The 24,143-nt window shown below is 26.9% G+C and overlaps 1 protein-coding gene across 1 annotated transcript in view; it reads left to right on the forward strand.

The window, feature by feature from the left end:
* Nucleotides 1-8,477: 8,477 nt before the first annotated feature.
* LOC100199185 (dynein axonemal heavy chain 1) overlaps nucleotides 8,478-24,143 on the forward strand; it is a 108,565-nt gene continuing 92,899 nt past the window's right edge. Inside the window, exons 1-10 of the mRNA XM_065813883.1 lie at nucleotides 8,478-8,636; nucleotides 8,745-8,811; nucleotides 13,650-13,732; nucleotides 14,916-15,037; nucleotides 16,054-16,319; nucleotides 17,148-17,379; nucleotides 17,773-17,883; nucleotides 17,972-18,123; nucleotides 18,343-18,557; nucleotides 23,366-23,533. Coding sequence (XP_065669955.1) covers nucleotides 8,532-8,636; nucleotides 8,745-8,811; nucleotides 13,650-13,732; nucleotides 14,916-15,037; nucleotides 16,054-16,319; nucleotides 17,148-17,379; nucleotides 17,773-17,883; nucleotides 17,972-18,123; nucleotides 18,343-18,557; nucleotides 23,366-23,533 — 1,521 coding nt within the window. The 5' untranslated portion in view covers nucleotides 8,478-8,531. The remainder of the gene's footprint in view (nucleotides 8,637-8,744; nucleotides 8,812-13,649; nucleotides 13,733-14,915; nucleotides 15,038-16,053; nucleotides 16,320-17,147; nucleotides 17,380-17,772; nucleotides 17,884-17,971; nucleotides 18,124-18,342; nucleotides 18,558-23,365; nucleotides 23,534-24,143) is intronic.

Genomic DNA, 24,143 nt, shown 5'->3' on the forward strand with positions numbered 1-24,143 from the left:
GCATTGACAGAGTGACAAGAGATCTATTTAACTTATTAGAGATATCATAGTAATGGTGAGTCTCGGCTAAGTCTTCTTCTAGCTTTATACCCAAATAGTTTACCAATTTTTTACATCAAAGTTTTTTCCCTTTTCTCTTAATTTTGAGCTGCTAGTCTAATTTTTTGTGACGACTTTTAAACAATATTAAATCAGTTTTTTTGAAGTTAAGGAAAATTTTGTTGGCATTTAGTCGGTTGCATAGTTTTTTAAGGTCATAGTTAACATATTTTTTGATTCTTTTATAGACTTATTAAAATAGAGAAGGTTTGTGTCATCTGAAAAGTGCTGGACTTTACAAAATTTTAAAGCCTTAAACAGGTCATTTATATAAATAAGAAACAGCAAAGAGCCGAGGAGAGATCTCTTAGAAACACCTACTTTGATATCACTTAGGTTTGAGCTCACCCCACTTATAACATATTCGACAAGATTTGCACAAAAAAGCAGTCTATAAGAAAATAATTTTAGGAGTTAGCAGCTACCAAATCGAACTGTTTAAAAACAAAAGTTGAGATTGTAACAACATCTGTGTGAACTGTTTAAATACAGAAAACTTGGTGCCTATTGTTAACTGCGTTTTTAACTTGCAGCCAAATTTTAGTGTTACCTTCCTTGTGATTAAAAGGTGATAATTTGGACAAAACAGTTTCATCTTATGTTGTTCCTAAAATTAAGTCAAATGTCGGCCATGGCTGGGGTTAGTGTCACCCAGTGCGGTAAACTTTTGGTGTCCCGCCTGTGGACTTTCACTAACAAGGACGACGACACGGATTTCGTATTTCCAAAAATAAAAAATAAAAAGTCTTTTATAAAAAAAGTTGGCGCAGAACACTATCTTTTGATCTTGAATAAAATATTTTTTGTGTAAAATGAAGAATTTCGGGGCGTAGTGATAAGGCAAATATTGTCTTCTTTTAGCCCCGGTCATGTAAGTTTTATTTATATAAAACGGCATTGTATTATTTTTTTAATGACGAAATAAAATAAAATAAAAAAATAAAAAAAGAAATAGCTGAGTTATTAATATAATTTTTTTTTCATTTTGGTGTCACCTTTCTGTTTCAGGTCCTGACAGTGTCACTCGGTGCGGAACGCACCCAATTCCCTAGTGACGCCACTGAATGTCGGTACAAAGTTTGTACAAAGTTTGTTGCAAGCATTTTAAAAAACTCATTTTTATTTTCATCCAATCTAAATCTTGGGGATTGCTTTATACTTTAAATCCCTACCTGTTGTTAAACTATTCTGAATATAACATCTGAATGACTCATAACCGTTTGCTTAGCTTTTTTGATGTCTTAGCTTCTGCGTTAAGTAATGTCTTAGTTGATAAATGTATAAGAATATCTTTTTCTACTTAAAATGGAAAACTCCAAAACTTTTTATAACTTTTATAACTCTAATACATGTTTATTATAATTCTTTTCAAAGACATAATCGTGATAATTCTTTTCATTATCTTTTTCTTCTTCTCCAAATCCATCTCGAAGCTCAGCAAGGAGTGGTTCACACATCTACTTTATCAATGCACTTTGGGTATCTACATCGTCAATTGAGCAGTCATTTCCTTCTTTGATTTTGATGTGTTGATGATGGGCCTGATGTATAGCCGTAGATGAAAAAGAGCGTCTTGTTATTTGAAATGTGAAAAACCTATGAGGTTTACACCAGAACTTGGTGTAAACCTCATTTTGTTTGTGAGGGAGCATATTCATGTCAACAAGAAAAATAAGTAACAGGACTATTGCTTGTAATTCCATAGCAGTAAACCTATAATTAAATGTATGCTATAGTATATAGTTGATGGATCCACAATAAAAGGGAGTCGTAGATTCTTTTTGGAGTGCTTCATTCAATATTGAATATAAACCAGCAAAAAAAAAAACTTATGTTGCGTACCTAGAACGTTTTAATTTTTGACCAGCACCGCCGATGAGCATTTAATTGGAAGTTCACGACTCTTTCCTAACCGATGTCACAAAACTTTCCCAAAGGTGGGGCTTGAACCACAGATCCTTTATTTCTGAAGCAAGTGTGCTACCACTGCGCCACGTCTGCTCTTTACTAGTTATATATTGTATTATATAATTAAATAACAGTTAGTGTTATATAATGTTATATAATAATAATGTTAAATAATAGTTATATAATTACTTTGCTCGTTAAAGCATTACACTAACCACTGCCTTCTAACCAATCTCCAACCAAAGATAAGGAGGCCATTTCTATGCGTAACCCATCTATCATTATTAAGTTTATCTTCGCCATACAGTTCCAGGTAGTGCCACTGAACTTGTTTACATAAGCATACGCTGGTTGGTTAGCAGTAAATATAGGGACTTGATTTGGATTGATTTTTAACAAAATTGAAACTATATTACAAGTTTGTCCTATTATAAATACTGAGTTTATGGGCTTATTAATGATTGCGTTAATAAGCAGCCGTAGCGCTTATTAACGCAATCATTAATAAGCCCATAATAATAATGTTAAATAATAGTTATATAATTACTTTGCTCGTTAAAGCATTACACTAACCACTGCCTTCTAACCAATCTCCAACCAAAGATAAGGAGGCCATTTCTATGCGTAACCCATCTATCATTATTAAGTTTATCTTCGCCATACAGTTCCAGGTAGTGCCACTGAACTTGTTTACATAAGCATACGCTGGTTGGTTAGCAGTAAATATAGGGACTTGATTTGGATTGATTTTTAACAAAATTGAAACTATATTACAAGTTTGTCCTATTATAAATACTGAGTTTATGGGCTTATTAATGATTGCGTTAATAAGCAGCCGTAGCGCAGTTGTTAGCGCGCTTGCCTCAGAAGCTGGAGATTTGTGGTTCAACGCCACATCTGGGCAAGTTTTATAACATCGGTAAGGAAGGTGCTTTGAACTTCCTTAGAAATACTCGTCCGCGGTCATCTGTGATAAGACCGTATAGACTTATCGGGGCATCTAAAATAAATTTAAACAAAAAAAAAGTACTTTTTTGATTTCTGTTTATCTATGATTGTCTTTTAATAGAATGTTGTTAGGCCTGTAAATCAAGCCGAACGAGCCAAGCCTGCCAGGGCTCGGCTTGGCTTGTTTACATATTAAGAGTGTTCAGGCTCGGCTCGAGCACGTTTCGAACATGAGATTCTTTGTTCGAGCTCGGCTCGTTAAGGATTAGTATTGTTTGGGCTCGGCTCGTTTTACATGTTGCTCGAGCTCGACTGGTTTAAAACTCGAAATAACTATTGTAACCTGTTAGTTTAAAGCTCGTTTAGTAAAAAAAAATTGTTCGTTAAAGGCTCGTCTGTAAACAATGCAAGTCCAAATCAACAAACAACATAAACAATCCTACAGTCTATTAAACATGCAAATAAACAACATTTGGAGAATACTAAGTTATTATCGGTATATATTCCGAGGTCAGTTTCTGAATTAGAAGATTTGATGTCAATTCTGTTTTCTTCACTGGATTTTAAACCAAGCCAAGTTCGAATTTTTGTTGCCATAGATTTCGAGTTTGGACAAAAGAATTATATGATCAATTGTATCAAAGGGTTTACTCAGATCAATGAAGACACCTAAAATATATAAATTTTTTCATTAAATCTTTTAAATATATCATGAACAAGATGTAAGATTACAAGATCAGTAGAATGACCAAATTTAAAACCAAATTGTTTATAGTACAAAATATTAGTTTTGTTTAAAAAAGAGTATATAATGTTTGTAAAAGCTTGGGAATAATTAAAGATTAGCAAAATAAAAAATATATCAATAGGAAATTCATTGGTAAATTATTATAACTCCGGAAAACCTGAAAAGATAACGCTTGGCTTAAACATTCATGGAAGTTAATTTTCATGAAAGATACATTTACTAACTTATTAACAAAAAACAAGCATATCGTCGTTTTTTTTTGTTTACATACACTGTTTGCGCTTACCTAAAAAAAACTATTCACTTGTTTGTTTTTATAAAACGTTTACTGTATGACCAAGTGCGTTATTTTACACTATAAAATAAATACCTTTTGTGTTTATGTATCTAAAAATTAAAGATTCTGTAACTCAAAGTCGAAAGGATTTATGAATGAGGTCCTTTTTTTTTATCAACTTGTATAGTTGTTGGAAGCAATTTTGCCAAGTTTTATGCTGGTATCACAATTTGAACTACTTTTTACCCCTTTTCCCTCCTCTAAAACCCTTTAATTCCTCAAGAATGATTACTGTAAATTGCAGAACTATAAAGTTCTGCAATTCTGCAAAATTAGCTAAAAGCACCATGCAACCGAAATAAATACAAATAGATTAATTCGCTGCCAAGTTAATGAGTTTGTCCTATAAACGCGAATTACGTTATTTTACATTAACAAAAATATTGAAAAATAAATGAATTTAATACAAATAATTTGCTTATATTTTTTTATTGTCTCTTTTTTTTATGTTGAAGTTACTTAATTCATATACAAAAAATTGTTACATTGTAAAAAAAAAAAGTAACGATAACCCAATACAAAATAATTGTGAAAACAATTTCTTGTTTGTTTTTACTACAATTTAATAATTAACTATCCCAACTTAATAGTTGGTTATTAAAAAAGTATATATTAGCATGCACTTCTAATATGATGTCTTTAATGAGCAAGTTTCTTTTATATATTTATTGAAAAGAAGTTAAAAAAAAAGGCTAAATTTTTTGCTATAATATTATTATAATATTATTATGTCAACATTTTTTAAATCAGAAGTTTTGTTTAGCATAGTTTTTCTTTATTTTGTTCTCCATTTTTTTAAAAATTGAGATTTAAATAGAGTTGAAATTTGACGTTTAGAGCTTTAATGTTCTTATCATAATGAATTATTATTATTATCTTAATCATTATTAAATTAAAGACTACATCTTCATTCATAAAATTTATGAATGATGATCTAGATTCATTTCTTTAATTGAATTTTATTGCATTAAATTTTATTGCATCTATGAGTTTTTTGGAATTATACAAAAAACACTTGATGTCGTTTTTCTTAATAATGTTTTTTTAAAAATTTTTTTTAAGATGGGTGAAAATACTTTATCCTGTTCAGATTCAGATTTTTTAAAAGTAGTCAAAGAAAATATACAATATTGATAAACAAGTTTATTACTCTGCTACTTTGAGTTTAATATATTTAAGTATTTACTTTTTTCAGTTTTTTCAAATATCTCAAAGTGTTATTCCCTTCAGAGCTGCGTTTTCTTGCAGTGTGGTGTTCATATAAAAGGAGTGCTGTACAATAAATAAAGATTCTTTTCTCAGTAAACAAGTTTTTTATTATTTTTGGAATGATTATTTACCTTATAATTATTTATTACAATTTTTTATTTTTGTTTTTAATATTTCTCTGCAGGGTCATTTATTTCAATAGTTGTTCAAAAGTTTATTGAGTTATTAGTTTATTAAATTAATCTACCTAAAGATTTGATAAATTTATTTTATTAAACTTCATTATTCAAGAATGAAAAGTGTAATTATATGAAAAATAAAAATAGCCAATGTAAATAGCTTTTAATTAAGCATTTTTCACTTGTAATTGAAAAGTTAAAATTAGTTGATAAATTCACGTAACTTTAAATTTTTAATTAATTTTTTCTCTAAATAAATTTGTGAAAATTTATAAAGTATGATCAACAGCATATTAACAAAAAAGCTGTGCTCCCTATTAACAGGTTATTTCCTGCGTCTACAAATAACAGAAACTGTTTGCATTAATTGTGAAAGAGTTTTTAAATGTGTAGAACTCAATAAAAGCTTAATGAACTCAACTGTATTGTGCACATCATTGTTTTTTTGTGGAAATGTCTTTAGGGAAATGTTGCAACAGTATGTAAAACTTGCATCTGAACATTTTCACAGAGTCAACTGTTTCAAGAGTCCTGTCTTATAACTATAACTGCATTGTATGCAGCAGAAGACTGTCAGATCAGAGGGGCCCAGTGGTGCGTCTCCTGAAGCCATGGTGGACCTAAAAACACAACAAATTGAGAATTGCTGTAGAATTGGTAATTTGACTGTTCCATTTTTTGAGAAAAGGTTAACAAGATGTAACAACATGTAATAACATTGCCACATTTAGTTTGTATCATGTCATAAAAAAATGTCAAGCAGACCTAAGGTTGCTATTTAAGAAGTTCTGATAATTGATATGTGAACTTAAACTCACTTATCAATTTAGAGATTTGTAAAGTAAAAGTTAAAATAATTGATTCGTTTGCCTACCTGCAAATTTAATAAACATTGTGCAATCCTTACGTAGTTTACTATAACTTAATGGAACATGATTGAAAAATTACTTCCTAATTGAATAGGATCTCAATAAGAAATATTAAATATTAATTATTAAAATATTAAATAAACAGAAGAACTATCAGCAAAGTAAAAAAAAAAAATGTTCTTGAGATATTCGAAAATGAAAAATTTTAATAAGTTAACAAAAGAAAAAAAAAAACACAATTTTTTATTAATTTAAATTGTTTGCATTGTTTATATTGTTGTGTTTTTTTGTGTATTGTTTATATTGTTGTGTATTTCTATTTTTGTTTATACTGTCGTGTAATTTTGTGCATCGTATAATGTCGTGCTTTTTGTTTGTGTGTGTGGTGTTGTTGCTAGTTATTTTTATTATTGTTGTGTTTTATATTTGCTGCTATTATTCAAGGGATTTCATATTTTTTTGTCTTATCATAATATTTGAATATATCTTTTTGTTTTCTTTTTTCTTTTCTATCATCCTTCTGATTCTAATCTTATTCATTCATTATCTCTCATGTCAGCTCATTCAATTTTTTCTTTTTTGTTATTAGTCTGGCTTTTTTTTAATAGTTATTGTTCTTCTTTTTGTTATAATTATTTTTTGGTCACTATCTATATTATTACTTTTTGTTGTTTGTTTTTTGCTTTATTTATTTATTTTATTAAGGTGTCACTCCAATGAGTAGTTTTTAACTAGGCGAGTGACACCGAACCTAATTTTGTAAAAATATAAATAAATCTGTAATTTTTTTCAATTTTATGGTTAAATAAATGGATAAAGAAAGCTCTTTAATGTTTTGGTAGGCTACTTACTTGTTAGCAACAAACAAAACATAACTCTGGATTTTTAAATCCAGAGTTATGTTTTGTTTATTGGCCTTTAGTGGCATCAAACCACTCTAATCAAATAAAGTACTAGAGCAAATGTCACATGTTAATATGGCATGTTAATATGGACAAGTTATGTCTAATATGGCATGTTAATATGGACAAGTTAGTGATTTGTTTATAATACAACAAAGTTAATTCTATTCCTGTTTAAGTATGAGAAGAAAAATTGGTTTTGTAATTGTGATGTAGACTTTTTTTGCTGACCTAAATCCAAACAGTTTTTTTTCCCAAAAAGAAGAATAAAATAAAGAGTAATAAAAAAACTTACTTCTGCCCCATGTTTTACTTATATCATTCAATATACAGGAGTCAATATACTTGTGTATATATATATATATATATATATATATATACAGTTCTATAGTTTGTTGCATTTGGGAAGAGCGGAAGGAAAAAAGGGATTCTTACGCCAACACATACATCACTTTTAATTACTTTTGACTTTCGTCCAACATTTGCGTGTTGTCAGAAAGTTAAAACCATTAATTTAATAACAAATTAATCGTTTTTTAAAAAACCACAAAAACGCAAATTTAATTGACCAGAATGTTTTTAAAAACATTCTGAATGTTTTTAAAACATTCTGAATGTTTTTAACAATATAAACAATGTTTTTATTTTAATTTTTTTTAATAAAATGTTTTTATTTTTATTTTTTTAATAAAATGTTTTTATTTTAATTTTTTTTAATAAAATGTTTTTATTTTTATTTTTTTTACTGTAAATCATGCGCGGAGTGTTGCTACATCGACTATCTTATAGCCTGACTCGCTAGGGAGTGCTGCTACATCGACTGACAAATGGCCTGACTCACAAGGGAGTGCTGCTATATCGACTGACAAATAGCCTGACTCGCAACGGAGTGCTGCTACATCTACTATTTTTTAGCCTGACCCGCATGAGAGTGCTGCTACATCGACTGAGGGTTTGGTTAAAGCAGGAAGTCTATCAAGTAATTAAAAAAAAAATTCCGGTCTTGCATTTTAATTTTTACTTTTTGTCAACAAAATATGGAAAAAATTTCTGACAACATATAGGAGTTTTATATATATATATATATATATATATATATATATATATATATATATATATATATATATATATATATATATATATATATATATAAATATATATAATATATATATATATATATATATATATATATATATATATATATATATATATATATATATATATATATATATATATATATATATATATATATATATATATATATATATATGCCTTTTTAGAATATACCTTTTTAGAATTAACAACATAATGTTAAATAATAAAACTTAAATAATGGCTTCTTACTTTAACCCAGCATCTGAAGATTTTGTTTCACCTTTAATGAGGCAGAGGGGATACTATTCTGACAAAATTGTAAATCTTCAGGCAAACGAATCAGTAAGTTTTTTAATCATTAATTGTACAGTTTTTTATTTTATAAGTATTTTTTCGTTGATTTTTTTTTTTTTTTTGTTGATGTTTTTGTTTTTGTGCTTAATATATTAGAAATTTGGTGCAGAAAAAGATCCAAGTATATCATGGAAAATTCTTCAGAAAGAACATTCTATACTCGGTATACTTTTTTACATTCAAAAAATATATATACATACATACATACATACATACATACATATATATATATATATATATATATACATATATATATATATATACATACATACACACACACATATATATATATATATATATATATATATATATATATATATATATATATATATATATATATATATATATATATATATATATATATATATATATATATATATATATATATATATATATAGGAAGATCTCCATCAGTAGGTTCTGAGGGAGATGTATCTCCATCAGAACCTACTGATTGAGATACATCTCTATCAGTTGACCTTCTGATGGAGAAACAACTTGTTGAAGAATAAAACTAGATAAGTGTTTTTATTAATTTATTATTGCTAAGTTCTTCAAGAACATTTAGCACACTATTTGTAGAATACACTAACATAATTTATATATATATATATATATATATATATATATATATATATATATATATATATATATATATATATATATATATATATATATATATAGTATATATGTTACTGTTACCCGTAGTACCAAGAATTAGCTAAATGCTAATGTTTATAATATAATTTAATATTGCAACTCTGAGTTTCATGTGTAACCACAATCATCAGGCAAGTAGTAAAAGTTTAATTTTGCTACGATTTGTTTAGTGGAAGTTACGGTTAATATTTATATTTTGGATCATTACGGGATAGAAGTTGATTAGTAGTTAATAATATTATTAATTTGTTTTTAGTTAGCTAATAGTTGTGAAATAGTTATACGTTTAATGTTGTTTAAGATATTTTTTTATGTGATAATGTGTATTATTAACATATTAAAAAAATAAAAACTGAAATTGATTTAAAAATATATATAATATTATGATATATATTACAATAGCTGTGTATGTGAGTAACTTATTAGCCTAGAGATATATGGAGTAGATTAATATAGTTATTTTTAGTTGTTAGTTGGTTTGTAGCGAGCTTTGTAGCTTTTTAATAAGAATTTATTATCCTGGCAGCACTTGTATATAATTTCGATTCTTTTATTTAGCAATTCCTCAGGTTTTGGATACGATATAATAGGAAATGTCTCATAAAGACATAGCAGGTATCTTTTGGAAATATTTGAGCAGAGGGGTACCGACTTGAGAATAGACCATGTTAGTATAGGGGTTTCATTAAAATTGTTTTTTAAATCCCAGATGTAGTTTAATAGAGCGGTAGACTTTTTGTATTTAATATTACTGAATTATGATTTGTGGTGGTTATATCTGGTTTTTCACTCACCTTCCATTAATCCAATATAAACTTTGTTGGGTTGGCTTTTTGCTGCAATGATGCATTTATATATAATATTTGTGGATTTGCACTTACCATTCAGGGGGCATTCTGCTTTGTTTCAACAATTACATTGTGGGTCATTATTTTCAATTCTTGGGAAATTAATTTTTTTGTTGTGGTTTTTTATAATTTTTTCTATATTTTCAGTGCAACTGTAGCTTACCTTTACAGTGTTTTTGTTTAAGATTTTGTGAAGTTTGTGTGTCTAAGCAAATTTTTTTCTAGTAAATAAAAGAACATTTTTGCCACAATGTTGCAAATTACCCTGATATATCAGTTTGTCAGCCAGCCCAACGGCTTCATGTATACCGCAGAATTTCCAATGGGTTTAAAATTTCCAAAATTCAAAATTAAAAGTAATCAATTTTTTCATAAAGTATTTGTTAGCCAAGTGGTTTGCCATACCAGTATATTTTAAATCTTCTGTTATTTATATAGTGGTGAATAAGCCCACAAAACATCTAAAACTGCATGTTGCCCATTTTATCTTAAAATAAATCAACTCAAATTTTTCTCGATTATCACATATCTTTAAACTATTTTGCCAAAAGTAAATTTTTATCTGACTAATAAAAAACTATATAAATTTTATTTATTCCAAAACAACCTAAAGAAAAATGGTTTAAGCCAAATTATTATGTAAGGAAAGTTTTGTATTAATTTTGTAGTTACACCTGATGTTTTACCAAGCATTGTACTTGTGTCATCAGAACAACATGATTGACATTGTGTCATTCAGATTCACATGAAATTCAAATTGATGAAAAACTTATTTGATTTTAACTTTTGCATACCGACATATGCTCACCATTATTTGATTCTAAACAAGTTAAATAAAAAGTTACTGTTAAATTAAAAATTACGAGTTAAATTAAAAAAATTACTTTTTATACTTCACTCCGACTCTCAAAAAAACACAAGTTTTTGAATTGAATGCTACTATTTATTTAACAATTAATTTTTTTAATTTGCTTTGTAATATTTTCTGCAATTTTAATTACTGTAAATCTAGAATAGAGTAAATTTTCAAGACATATTCCATTTAGAAGTGAAACTTCTGTTTTTATATTTGAAAAAAAAATCTTTTCATTAAGCTGTAATTAATATTGAAAACCTTTATGTGAAAAATGTTTTATCAAGTTTTATTTGTCATTTCCTAAAAGTAAGAACTGCCATATATTTGAATATAAAATAAACTAGTGAAATATATAAATGCACAGCACAGTTGTGATTAAAATGGGTTCTAATACAGAAAGGGAAATCTATTATAGAAAGGGAAAAGGGAAAAATAAATCTTCTTTAATGTTCTTTGGTATATCTTTTAATAAACATTTGCCCTCAACATGAGAGGAACAAGTTGATAAATTTTTTTTTTAACTTTATTTATATTCATCAACAAATTTTAAATTTGATACCGTTATTTCTTAGCGTTCAAAAATTATGACCTTATAAAATTTGTAATCCCCTTAATTTGAGGAGGGTGCGAACTCTATATGGTCATAATTTTTTACGGCTAAGAGATTATTCTAGGAAATTTGAAATTTATCAATGAATATAAATTAAGTTGAGAAAAATAAAATAAATATTTATCAACTTGTTTCTCTCATGTTGGGGGCAGTTGTTACAGAAATTTTAGGGCGTTTTTGTTCCCAGATTCCAACTAATGCAATTTTTTAACAAGCATCCTTTTTTGGCAAGTATAAACATATAAATGGTTGGAGTTTGCTCCATGTCTGGAAGTTATATATATATATATATATATATATATATATATATATATATATATATATATATATATATAATATATATATATATATATATATATGTATATATATATATATATACAGGGGGAGGGGAAGTATATATAATCTAATCTCTAAAGTGAGTGTATTTGATGATGGCACAATCATATACTGTTACTGCTTAGACTGGCAACCAATTATGAATGCAATCTTTTTTCTGTGACAACATGGGGCTTGCAGTAATTGGTGAATTTTATCCCAAACAAAACTTAGTTTATGTTGTTTATGTGTACTGCTAATAAATATCTCAATGATAATAATATTTCTATAATTTTGAATGGTAACACTCTTACAGAGTTCAATATTTATTGTCTTCTTGGATTATCTTTCACTACTGACTTCTCATGGAAACCATATTTACAATCCATTGCAAAGTTAGCATCTGCAAAGAATGTAGAGTCAGGGTCCAGAGACTGGAATGCAGGAGTCCCTTTTTGCATGGAGTCTTGGGAGCCTATACAAATATTGATACCCTAGAATTCTGTTGCTTGGAATTCTCTAATATGCAGATACTTTTTTAATCGCATTTTTAACCTGTCTATAAGCTTTTCTATCCACAGGCTTAAATTGTAGTATTGAATTCTAAGATGAATAGTTACATGCCAAATGTCACCTGACCTATTTTTTATAATGTATATATAATGTTTACCAATAATTCCATTCAAACAACATTTAATGTTATTCTATCAGCACAAAATATTACATAGTTTATTGCAAATTATTAAGATGCATTTAACAAAACTAATATTTTGGTTAAAATACTTGCTGGTTTAAGAATTTGCTATAAAACAAGTAACATGTAATATGTAATGTTTCTTTGATTTTTTTTTCTTTTTAGAATTCTATTATTTTCATTAATTTTCATTATCCAGCAATTACTGAAAGAAAAAAAATATTTGCATGAACACTTTTTCAGATCTTTTTTGATCTTGGAGAAGGGAGTTCTTGAGTTCCAAAAAAATAATAAAGCTTTGCCTCTCTGATTGCCTCTCTTTATTGTATTAAACATTTTCTTTCTTTTGGTTTCATTTTCTGCCTCTATAAACCTTTTATTTGTCTTTATATGAAATGTTGTTGTCATATTTGGTCTTTTTTAATGATGACCTTCAGGCAAGTACTAAAAACATAAATGTAGAGCAGTTATCCAAAACATCCTTAGTCATGTTTAGAGTTTGGTTTATTTAAAATATAATCATTTCATAATGCAGAAGAAATTAGTTAGAAAATTGGCAAACCAATAACAAAAGGCTGACGCTGTTGCGGATTATGGCCAATTAGGCTGATGCTAATTAATTAGTGCATCAATAGTGGTGTACAACATTGTAATTTCTGATAAAATTGCAATATATATATATATATATATATATATATATATATATATATATATATATATATATATATATATATATATATATACATTTGTTGTTATAGCTTTTCAGAAGCGCTGTAATAATTTTGGGTAGTGTAGGAAATGACTTTTTTGACCACTATTATAATCTTTAATTTTTTCAACTAATATTTTAAATCAACAATTAGTAGCCCTAAGAACATATAATCTAAACATTAGAAACCCTTTTTTCTATAATTAAAGGAGTAAAAAAATCTTATATAACAACATTCTGGTTACTGGTATTTAAATTTGGTCTGGTATTTAAATTTGCTATTAAAGTTTTTATATTTTATTGCTTTTAGCTCAGACATTTAAAGAGCCAAAATATGAAAGCTTTTACAAAAATCAAAAATATGGGCCAACAACAGCTTCTGTTCATGTAGATGTATGTATATCATTTATTTATCTAAATTAAACTCTTTATATTTATTGGTTTGTGTGTATTTATAATAAACATTTTTTTTACATTCAGTTTTCTTTATTTGATATGTGCTATTAAAGTTTTATTCCTTTGTGGTTTCTCTTGTAATTAATGTCTCTACATTAGTAGATTCTTTGTGGTTTCTTTTGTAATTAATGTCTCTACATTAGTAGATTCTTTGTGGTTTCTCTTGTAATTAATGTCTCTACATTAGTAGATTCTTTGTGGTTTCTCTTGTAATTAATGTCTCTACATTAGTAGATTCTTTGTGGTTTCTCTTGTAATTAATGTCTCTACATTAGTAGATTCTTTATTAGTGATGCAGTGAAAGAGCACTGACTTTGTAAGAAAGTGGTATGGAGTTTTAAGTCTACAATGCCTCTTTGTATATTGCTTAAGTATACTGCTATGGAAGTCAAATGTTAAGAGTTGTAACAGTAATAAAAACAAATTTTTTTGCAAGAAGTTTTTAAAAGTTTTAAAATGAAATGTATTATTCTCATATTGCTAAATTTTTTATATAGTTTCAAAAGTTTATTAATCAAGGATGCATTCAAAAATTTTCGATGCATCTTTGATTAATAAAGTTTTATATCTGAAAACAGTTGTAAAAAACTCAAAATAAGCAAAGTGTAAACACCTGTATAACTGATTATATCAATGATGATGTCATTGTAAATTTACAGCTATTTGTTTTTGGTTAATTACTATAAATCAATACTGAAATCATACCTATCAAATTAATTATAAACTGTATATTTATAGTTAGTGTAACAAAACTGAAGATTTATAGTTAGTATTACAAAATTGTAATACTTATAAAATAGTTAACAAAATAAAGTTTTAAAGTATAAATTTTTATTTTTTTATTAGTTTATGATTAAAGTTTGTAAAAAGTATATAGATATATACTAATTTTGAAATAGTAAAAAAAGTGATTAATATTTTAGATTTTTTCGTTTAGTACATTTTTTTCTTTTTCTTAATTGCATCACCTAAAATCTTTTTATATTTTTATATATTAATGTTTCTTTTTTGTTGTTGTTGGGATTTAAAGTATATAAGTTTAAATATTTTCAAAGAATTAATTTAAATTTAATCTTTATTTGATAAAAAAATAATGTAAAGGCGTTAATATGGTTTATAGGAGTTTCCACCAAAATCTTGGCATCCCAAGGTTCAAATTCCTTTTAAAGTTGTTCAAAATCCAATAAATTATGAATATAAGAGCAAAGCTGCTTTGGTTCCTAGAAAGATTGAGATTGAAAGGTAGTTCTAATTTAACATTATCTAGTAAGTAATCTAATTACTTATTAATTATCTAATAGATCAAACAAAGTCTGTTTAACATAAAAATTATACATAAAAATAATATGGTAGGAAGGCCATTAAAACAACTTTTTTTTTAAATGTCTGCTCTCATCCTCTAAATGTGTTCTATTTAACAAAATAATTCTAGAATTGAAAAATTTTCGAAATTTTTTTTTTAGATGTAGCTCAAGACCCTTAAATACCCGTCTGCTACCAGTTGAGCTACCCCTATAATAATCAAAACAAAAGTTCTTCAAAAGTATATCATGTTGGGTCTCAAAAGAAGTGAAATTGTATAAAAATTTTAATTTTTTTTGATAATTATAAGGACCCATCTGATGTTTAAGGGTCTTGAGGTACCCATGAAAATATTTTTTTTTTCAAAAATTTTTTATTTCTAGTATTATTTTATTATATAGAACACATTTAGAGGGTGAGAGCAGACATTTAAAAAAAAGTTGTTTTAATGACCACCCTAATATATAGGTGCCATGACTAGTGGGTTGAAAGCTTCCCCTAAAACTTGTCATTAGAGAACTAAAATCTCACAAGTTTTCCATCTAGGTATTACTAAAAGAAAAAAAAAATGTTCTTTAATTTTGCAATAGAGTCTCTAATTTTGCATATAGGCTCCTAAATTTTCTGGCTCCCCCCCTTCCCCATTTTGGGTGTGTGGGGTAGCCTAGCCACGGCTCTAATATATATGTCTATATGTATGTTTAGTTGAAACTAGTGGGTTGAAAGCTTCCCCTAAAACTTGTCATTAGAGAACTAAAATCTCACAAGTTTTCCATCTAGGTATTACTAAAAGAAAAAAAAATGTTCTTTAATTTTGCAATAGAGTCTCTAATTTTGCATATAGGCTCCTAAATTTTCTGGCTCCCCCCCTTCCCCATTGAGTGTGTGTGAGGTAGCCTAGCCACGGCTCTAATATATATGTCTATATGTATGTTTATAAATTTTTTTTAATACAGACAGAAAAGAAAGTTTGCATCACAAGACCTACAATTATTGTTAAAAGATGCTGGAATAAATGAAAGTGAGTTGATGCCTCTCAAAAAAATAAATATGAAAACAAAAATTAAAATCGAATCAAAAGAGCCCATATATCCATGTTTTTTGCCTTTGGAAATCTTTGATAATACAGATTATGATTGTCGAACACCTTCTGATTGGTTAGCTTTAGGGTTAGAGGAAAACATTCGAAAACCAGTTCCTGGAAAGGCTTTTTTACCACGAGGTAATTTTTCTTCCTCAAACTTGTGAACTAGTTGTTAATAGATTAAAATTGAGTAAATGAAAATTTTTTGAAAACAAAATAAAAAAATTTTAAACAATAGATGTACATAGATTTTTTCTGTCTAAATCCAAAACCTCAGTCAAAGTATGTATTAAAGCTCTTGGCTATGGCTGTTACAGTATGACCTCTAAGGTTATGTTTCAAATGCACTTAGTATGCATGTTTACTACTATGAACAGATACTGTTTGCACAGATTATCCTTATCACAATGTTAAATTGATCAAGGCATATTAGGTAAGATACCTTTGTTGTGATAAAGCAACTTACTTGAGTGATGGAAAACTCTGATGTAAAACTCTCAATTAAATTATGGTTAGGTAGGAACTTGTAAATCTTTGATAACAGTTTAGCATCTATTATTAGAATAATCAAGGAAACTTATCAACTTTAACTATTGTTTTAAATTCACATAAAAGCAGTTTTATTGAAAAATATTTTTTGCTTTTTTAATTGCTTTTTTTTTTGCTGCTGTTGTTTTGTACTATTTTTATTATCACATTTCATTACATTTATTTTTTATTCTTGTTTTATTGACTGAATTTTTGAGGGATCAGTGCTGTGAGTTAACATACATTAACTGAGGTGTTTAGTTTGGGCAGGCAGTCAAATCAATTAAAAATTAACTTATTAAAATTATTAAGGAAATTTTAAAAGTTAAATCAACGAAAAATACTTAAAAGAGTTTTAACAAAATAATTTATTATTTTATAAATAATAAATTATTTTCTTAAAAGTCTTTCCTGACTTTTAATAAAAAAATTTATTAGGTGTGACATCTAGTAATGCTAGTGAATATGAATGGGTAAATGTTGGCATGGTTGATTATAATTTTGAAACCCAGTTGTACTCTATTATTAAAAAACCTGAAGAAAAGGAGTTAAAAGATATTTACCTTGTACCTAGAATCAGGTTAATGTTTTTTGCTGAGGATCCTCACATTTTTGTACAAAGAATTAAGAATGCATACGAAGAAAGAAAAAGAGTGGAAAATCTTATAAGGTAATCTAATACGATATTTATAATTATCTAAAAGTTGTTTAAAATGACAATTTAATAGCTTATATATTAAATCTGGAATATCACTTATTTATTTAAAAACAACTAGATTATCTACAAGCAATGCTAAAAAGTGTTTTATATAGTAATGAAAATCTTTATTGTTAACGAATGTACCTTTTTTAAAACAAAAATCAATAAATTTAAAGTAGAAAAAAAAAAAAAAGAAATGCACTGCTTCTTGAGCCACTATTTAGTAGTAAAATTCTACATTTATTAGGATTCTATATTTAAAAGGAGTCTGCGTTTAATAGAAGTTTCTTTGCAAATCGTTATTATTTTGTGGCTTTTTACAATTTTTTAAAATTAATTTCAAATATATTTAATTTTTCAAAGATATCAGTTATTTATTGATTGCATGCCAACTGAAGGAGTTGCAGCTATTGAGTTATATTCATTGAGAAAAATTGTTGAGTGGGCAAAACGTGGAGGCACAATTAGTGAAAAGTAATTATTTAACCAGATAAATTTATTTGTTTAATTGTTTTTATTTTAAATTTCCTAATAAAAAGTTATATTGTTGTTTTATGATTAGACTTGCAATGTGTCTTGAAAAGTTATGCAAAGAAGTGCGTTTAGATTATCAAAGATCAATGAACAAAATCATTTTTGATAATAATTTAAAAAAGAAAATAAATCCATTTGTTTTCTTGGAAGACAAAAGTGCAGAGCGCATTCCCTTTCATGGTTTGTGTTTGACATAACTTTAATTAATGTGTTCCATGCTTCAATTATTTATTTTTAATGTCAAATATTTAAAGTTTAATTAAAAATTGAAATTATTGTTTATCTAACTTTTTTTTTAACCCCAATAAAACTAATTTATTTTAACTCAATCAGATGGATTATTTTGAAGTAAGCTTTTAGCTCTCAATTTTTTTTTAAATATTGATTTTTTAAATTTAGGATATTATGAAGATGTTTTGCCTGCCAATTTTGACAATAATTTCAGAAATTTTGCATTCAAATCATTGATGATATTACCTGAAGTTATAGAAGCATTTTCAAAAGTCAAAGTTGAATGCAACAAAGTTATGGCACTCTCTCTTTTTCAAATCCCTTTAAATAAAGCAATTAGGCTGGAAGAATTTGACAATATGCAGAGTCAAATGACATTACAGGTAAGTCTTGAAGTTATTCCTTAAAAATCTTATTTTTAGAAGTTATTTTATTTTAGCTGGCTACTCCTTTTTTAATTGATGTTACTTCCTACCTCCAATCCTTTGACTCAAAAATACAACCCTTGGCAAACAAGGTTGCTGTGCTAAGAAACAAGAAACAAGAGTTTGATCTCCACCATGTCCATTGTATTAATGCGCTTAGAGCGCATTAATACAATGGACATGGTGGAGATCAAACACAATAGTCAGAAAATGGAAAAAAAGCAAAAATATTTAACTCTAATACTTTTTTATTATTATTAAAATTGCTTATTTAGATATTAGAATGAGAAAAATGAAAAGAAAAAAAAACATTTCCATGTATTTTAACATTTACGAGCATGCAATTTAATAATCTTTTAAAAAATTAGGTGTTACTTCAATAAACGCCTTTCAATCTAAAAATGCTACCAAAAATTATTATATTATATTTTTTAGTGTATATATATATTTTAATATCAACCCGAAGTATCCCTTACAAAATGAACTGTGATAATTTTTTGAAAAAAACAAGAGTTACAACAGTATACTTTGAATCATAAAAGCTAATAATAAAATTTGATTTTAGAGTATTTGAGGTTGACTAATGTTTGCTAAGATACATACAATATGAATCAATTTTAAGCTATTTCTGAAAGCCCATATTTGTTTTACAAAAAACATATTTCTTAGATGAAATTAAGTTTTTTTATTCTGAGCTCAATGCTATTATTTCGGGGATGTGCGTGATGAATAAACATGTCACCAATCTCAATAAAGTGCATGAATAAGTTTGAAAATCCAGCAATCGAGGTTGTTCTCCAAGAATGACTTTTCCTCACTTGCCTTATCGCCTTGTTTGCTTCTCTGGCTTCTTCATTAGTCAACCCAATAGAAAAAATAAAATTTTGAATAATTGTTTTAGCATGGCAGAGACCTTTATAAAGTGTTGGAGGAATACCAGAGATGTTGGATAAGTACATTACTTTAGTTGCTTTGCAGAGCTCTTTAAGCTTTCTAGCATCAATGGCAAAACCAGAAGCTAGAAATATTTAGTGGAAATATTTTTGACCAGCTGAAGTAAAGCTTGACAAATCTTGTCAAGCTTTACTTCCAGCTTTTGACCAGCTGAAGCTGGTCAAAAATATTTTCACTAAAAATTCATTAAACCTTGAAACATTGAATAAATAACATTCTCAACAACCTTTTTAATGGTTGTTGTATCTGGTCTTAGCAGTTTTTTTTTCTTTCTGTGAAGTAAATTCTACTTTGCCTTATGGCAATACAGGTCTTTTTTAGATACTTCAAAACCCTGAACAAAAGAAAAAATACTTTTAAATGAAAAAAGAAAGTCATTGAAATGAAAGTTTCTTTTTATGTTGAAGAACTAATTTTAAACAGAAACCTCAGCAAAAATAATATAAAAGTTACCTTACCATGCTCTTCTCTGGCCTAGAGTTTATTTTATGTATTTTATTTTTGTTTAAATTAATTTGCTTTTTCTGCTGAATTTTTTGCTTTTTCTTTCATTAAAATTAGTCAAAAAATGAAAAAAGTTATGAGATAACCATGTAAAGAAAAAACATCAGCATTTGCATCCATATCTAAAAATTTACCTCTTAGACAGCAGTTTAAATTTGTACTTTCGCTAGTAAACATACAGAAACAGCTCTAAGTATTTTAAATAGTTTAAAATTTGAATTTTAGATAATAATGTTTTATTTAGCTTTTTACAAACTTTTTATATACATCAAATATAAATGTTGAAAATTTGAACTACTGTTTTTTTTTACCACATTTTTTTTAATGGTAAAAATACATAAAAAATAAATTTTTTCCTTTAAGTAATCATTAAGATTAAACATCTTCTAGCTGTAGTAATTTTAGGTCAGGAAATTAAGTTCCTGTGGATAGTTTGAACAACTAAAACTCATCATTCTCTCTGTCAAAATGCTAGAAATGTACTTTTTTTAAAAAAAGTTAAAGGGCAGTAAATTTTTTTTTAAATGTTTATAAAAGTATATGTTAATAAAAAGAAAAATTTAGTGAAAAACACAACTTATAAGTGTATTTTTTCATGTAAAAAGTGTATTTCTGACCATTGTGGATCGCTCTACCACTGCACCACTACCCACACCACTTTTTCTTTTGCTAGTTAATAATGTATTCTCAATCATTTTTAAGGTGAGTTTATTGAAATCAAAAAAGTTCATGTTTTCCAGTGATATTTAATCACATTCAATAGAAAAGTTTAGTGTAAAATTTGACTTTTGAACTAAATGAAGAATCATATTTTAAAATAATAGTTCAATGAATTTGAACCTTTGTTCAGTTGTAAACTTTTTTTAAAAACTCTGGTAAACATTCTGACCCCACCAAACAATGACCGATCAGTCTTTATCTGTTGTTAGCAAGGTCTTTGATTCTTTGATCAACTAATTGTTAATATCCGATCTTGAGTCAAATAACTTACTGTCAGACTATCAATGCAGTTTTCGATTTACGACTGATTTGCTAACTGCCGTGGCTGAAAGATTTTATCATCCAGATGGAGGAGAGGCTAGGGCTATTTCTCTTGACATATCTAAGGCTTTTGACAAAGTTTGGCATGCTGGTCATCTCCATAGGCTTCTTTCATATAGTGTATCTAAGAAAGTTTTTGAGATTATCAAATCATTTCTTTCAAACCGCTTTATTAAAGTCATCCTCAAAGACCAACACAATTCTTCATTCCAGTAACTTCTGAAGTACCTCAAGATTCTATCTTTGGTCTTGTTTTGTTTCTTATCTACATCTTGATCTTCCTGAAAATCTTACATCTAATGATCTTCCTAACAATCTTACATTTAAAGTGACTTTATTTACTGTTGACTAAACTTTCTACTCCTGTCTTGACAAAAGGTCTTCTCTTTTCAATTGCATGAACAGGCAGCTGATCTTGAATCTCACTTCTGTAACAGATTAGGGCTTGCAGGGGCTTATAAATTTTAACTTTAAAAAAATTCAGTTATTTACTGCAAACAACTATTCCTATATTGATGAATGGCTACCTTCTCACTGAGTCCTCTTTTTTATGTCTTCTTGGATTATTGTTCACTAATGACCTTTCATGGAACCATATATACAATCAATTGCCAAGTTAGCATCTGCTAAGGTTGCTTCTCTTTATTGTGGTCACCATTATTTTACTCTTGAGTCCATTCCATAAATAAGCCTGCAACATGTAATATCTTTTTTTTTTAGTATGAGGAAGGTTTGTTTAAACAAAAATTAGTGGGATATTTCAATATTTGTTATTGTTAGTTATATTATTGTTAGTATTAAATTATTATTATGAGTTATCTATATTAAATTTCTTGATTATTGAAGGACTATCAGAGTTGAATAAAAAAGGTTGCCAATTGATTCCAGACCTTAAACTACTTTTGGTTCAGCATGGGTCAGTCAGAATTTTTTAGCACAATGATTTCACCTTAACAACATAAAAATGAGGTTGGCAAAAAAAATGCCAACATCAGACATTTTTAGGTTAACAGTAATTGAATTTTATTCAACTGCTGTTGAAGTACTGTTGAAAAACAGTTTATGTAAAATTAATGCAATAATCAAACTATACTATATAAGTTTACTATATAAGTTTTGAATAACTCATAAACATTCTAATCTTTCTGTTTTATCTCTACTGATTTATTTTTTAAGTTTATTTCTAGGGTTTTATGATAAAGAAAATTGCTCAGCATATTTTTCGTGCTCCTAAATTAGAAATACACATTATATAGTTTTTATATAATATATAGTCTTTTATTTCATTATTGTATTAAACTTTTAAGTTAATTACATTACACTGTTAACTTAATTATTAGTTAACAGTTTTAATTAATAACATTACACTGGTAACTTAATTGACAGTTAACAATTCTAATACTTATTAATTTAATTATGTTATTTAATTGAGTTTTATTTAAAATAAATTCATATTTAATGTAATGTTTTTTTATTGTTTAAAAATCAGTAGAATCTCTAGATTATTGTATAAAGTTTTTTTAAATTGTTTTTTAACTATTTGTTATCGTTCTCTACCTCCGAGATATATCATTTCCATTTTGTCAATTTTACAGTAGTGTCCAGATATGTCCAGTTTTTTTATTCAACTTATGAACCTCTACTTGTTCAACCAATTTAAAAAACTTCTATATTGGATATTGATTTTTATTACAAAGTAATTTTTGGAGTACTACAAAAATGAATACTACAATAATTTAAAATTTATTTCTTGACATAATAAAATGCTTTTTTTTAATCAAAATAATAAAATTTTTAATCAAGAGTATTGTATAAAATTTAGTAAACAATTTATAATTTTCTCCCTTTCAAATTCAACAAAATTCGAAATATATCGTTTACAAGCATTTTTTTATCATGGAGGAAAAGATTTTTTTTATTGATTTGATTGCTTTTGTTCAATCAAAAGTCCTGCATATTTATGTGTGTAGGTTTTACAGACTGATAGGTTATAGACATAACCAGATGCATGTATGTTAGGTTATATATATATATATATATATATATATATATATATATATATATATATATATATATATATATATATATATATATATATATATATATATATATATTTATATATATGTATATATATAGATATATATGTATTTATATATATATATATATATATATATATATATATATATATATTTATTTATTTATATCTACTTTAGTTTTATTTTATATTCATTATATATAACAGTGTTTTTGTTCATATGTGTTTTTAGGTTTGTATGTTTCTTAAAGACAGTTGGGTAAGCAATCTTCGTGGAATACTGCGAGGAAGTCTTCACAATGTTGGAAAAGGTTGGTTCAACATAGAGGAGACAAGTTGGGAAGCTTACAAAGTTTCAAAGTTGTGTAAATTATTAGAAGTAATTAAATTTCAAATGCAGGTGATTAGTACCTTTTTTTTTTTTTTTTATTAACCCTTTAACAGTCCCGTATTTTTTTAAAAATAAGGTCATTATTAGTCCACTTTTTTTTTTTGAAGTGGTCTCTAAATGTCCTGTGTTTTTCAAATCATCGTGTTTTTTTACTAATAGAATAAAAAAAGTTTTTTACTATTTCTAACATTATTAAACGGTACAAAATGTTATTATTTAAATTTAAGAATATATAAATCATACTACAAAAGCAGAAACTTTTAAAAATGTATTCACTAATCTTTACTTTTTGTATGATAAAAGCATAGAGCTACACAAAGTCCTACATCACATTCTACACATTCATATCTTGAATCTTTTCGAATTTTGTGTTTGTAACATACCGCACACCTTCTTTGAGCATTAATCTTTTATATATATTATCATTTTCAATAATCGTTCATGAAGTATATCTTTTTGTTATTGATTTATCAAATGTATAATTTTCTTTCTTTTCATGAGTAAATGTTTACTTTTTGATAATTATTTTTGCACTGAAAAAACTTCCTTATTTGTCATACTTAAAATTAAAGTGAACATGTGTAAAAGTGAATTATTGAAACAAATGCTCTGTAATTAT

Source organism: Hydra vulgaris, chromosome 12 (genome assembly GCF_038396675.1).
Source record: "Hydra vulgaris chromosome 12, alternate assembly HydraT2T_AEP".
NCBI lineage: Eukaryota > Metazoa > Cnidaria > Hydrozoa > Anthoathecata > Hydridae > Hydra > Hydra vulgaris.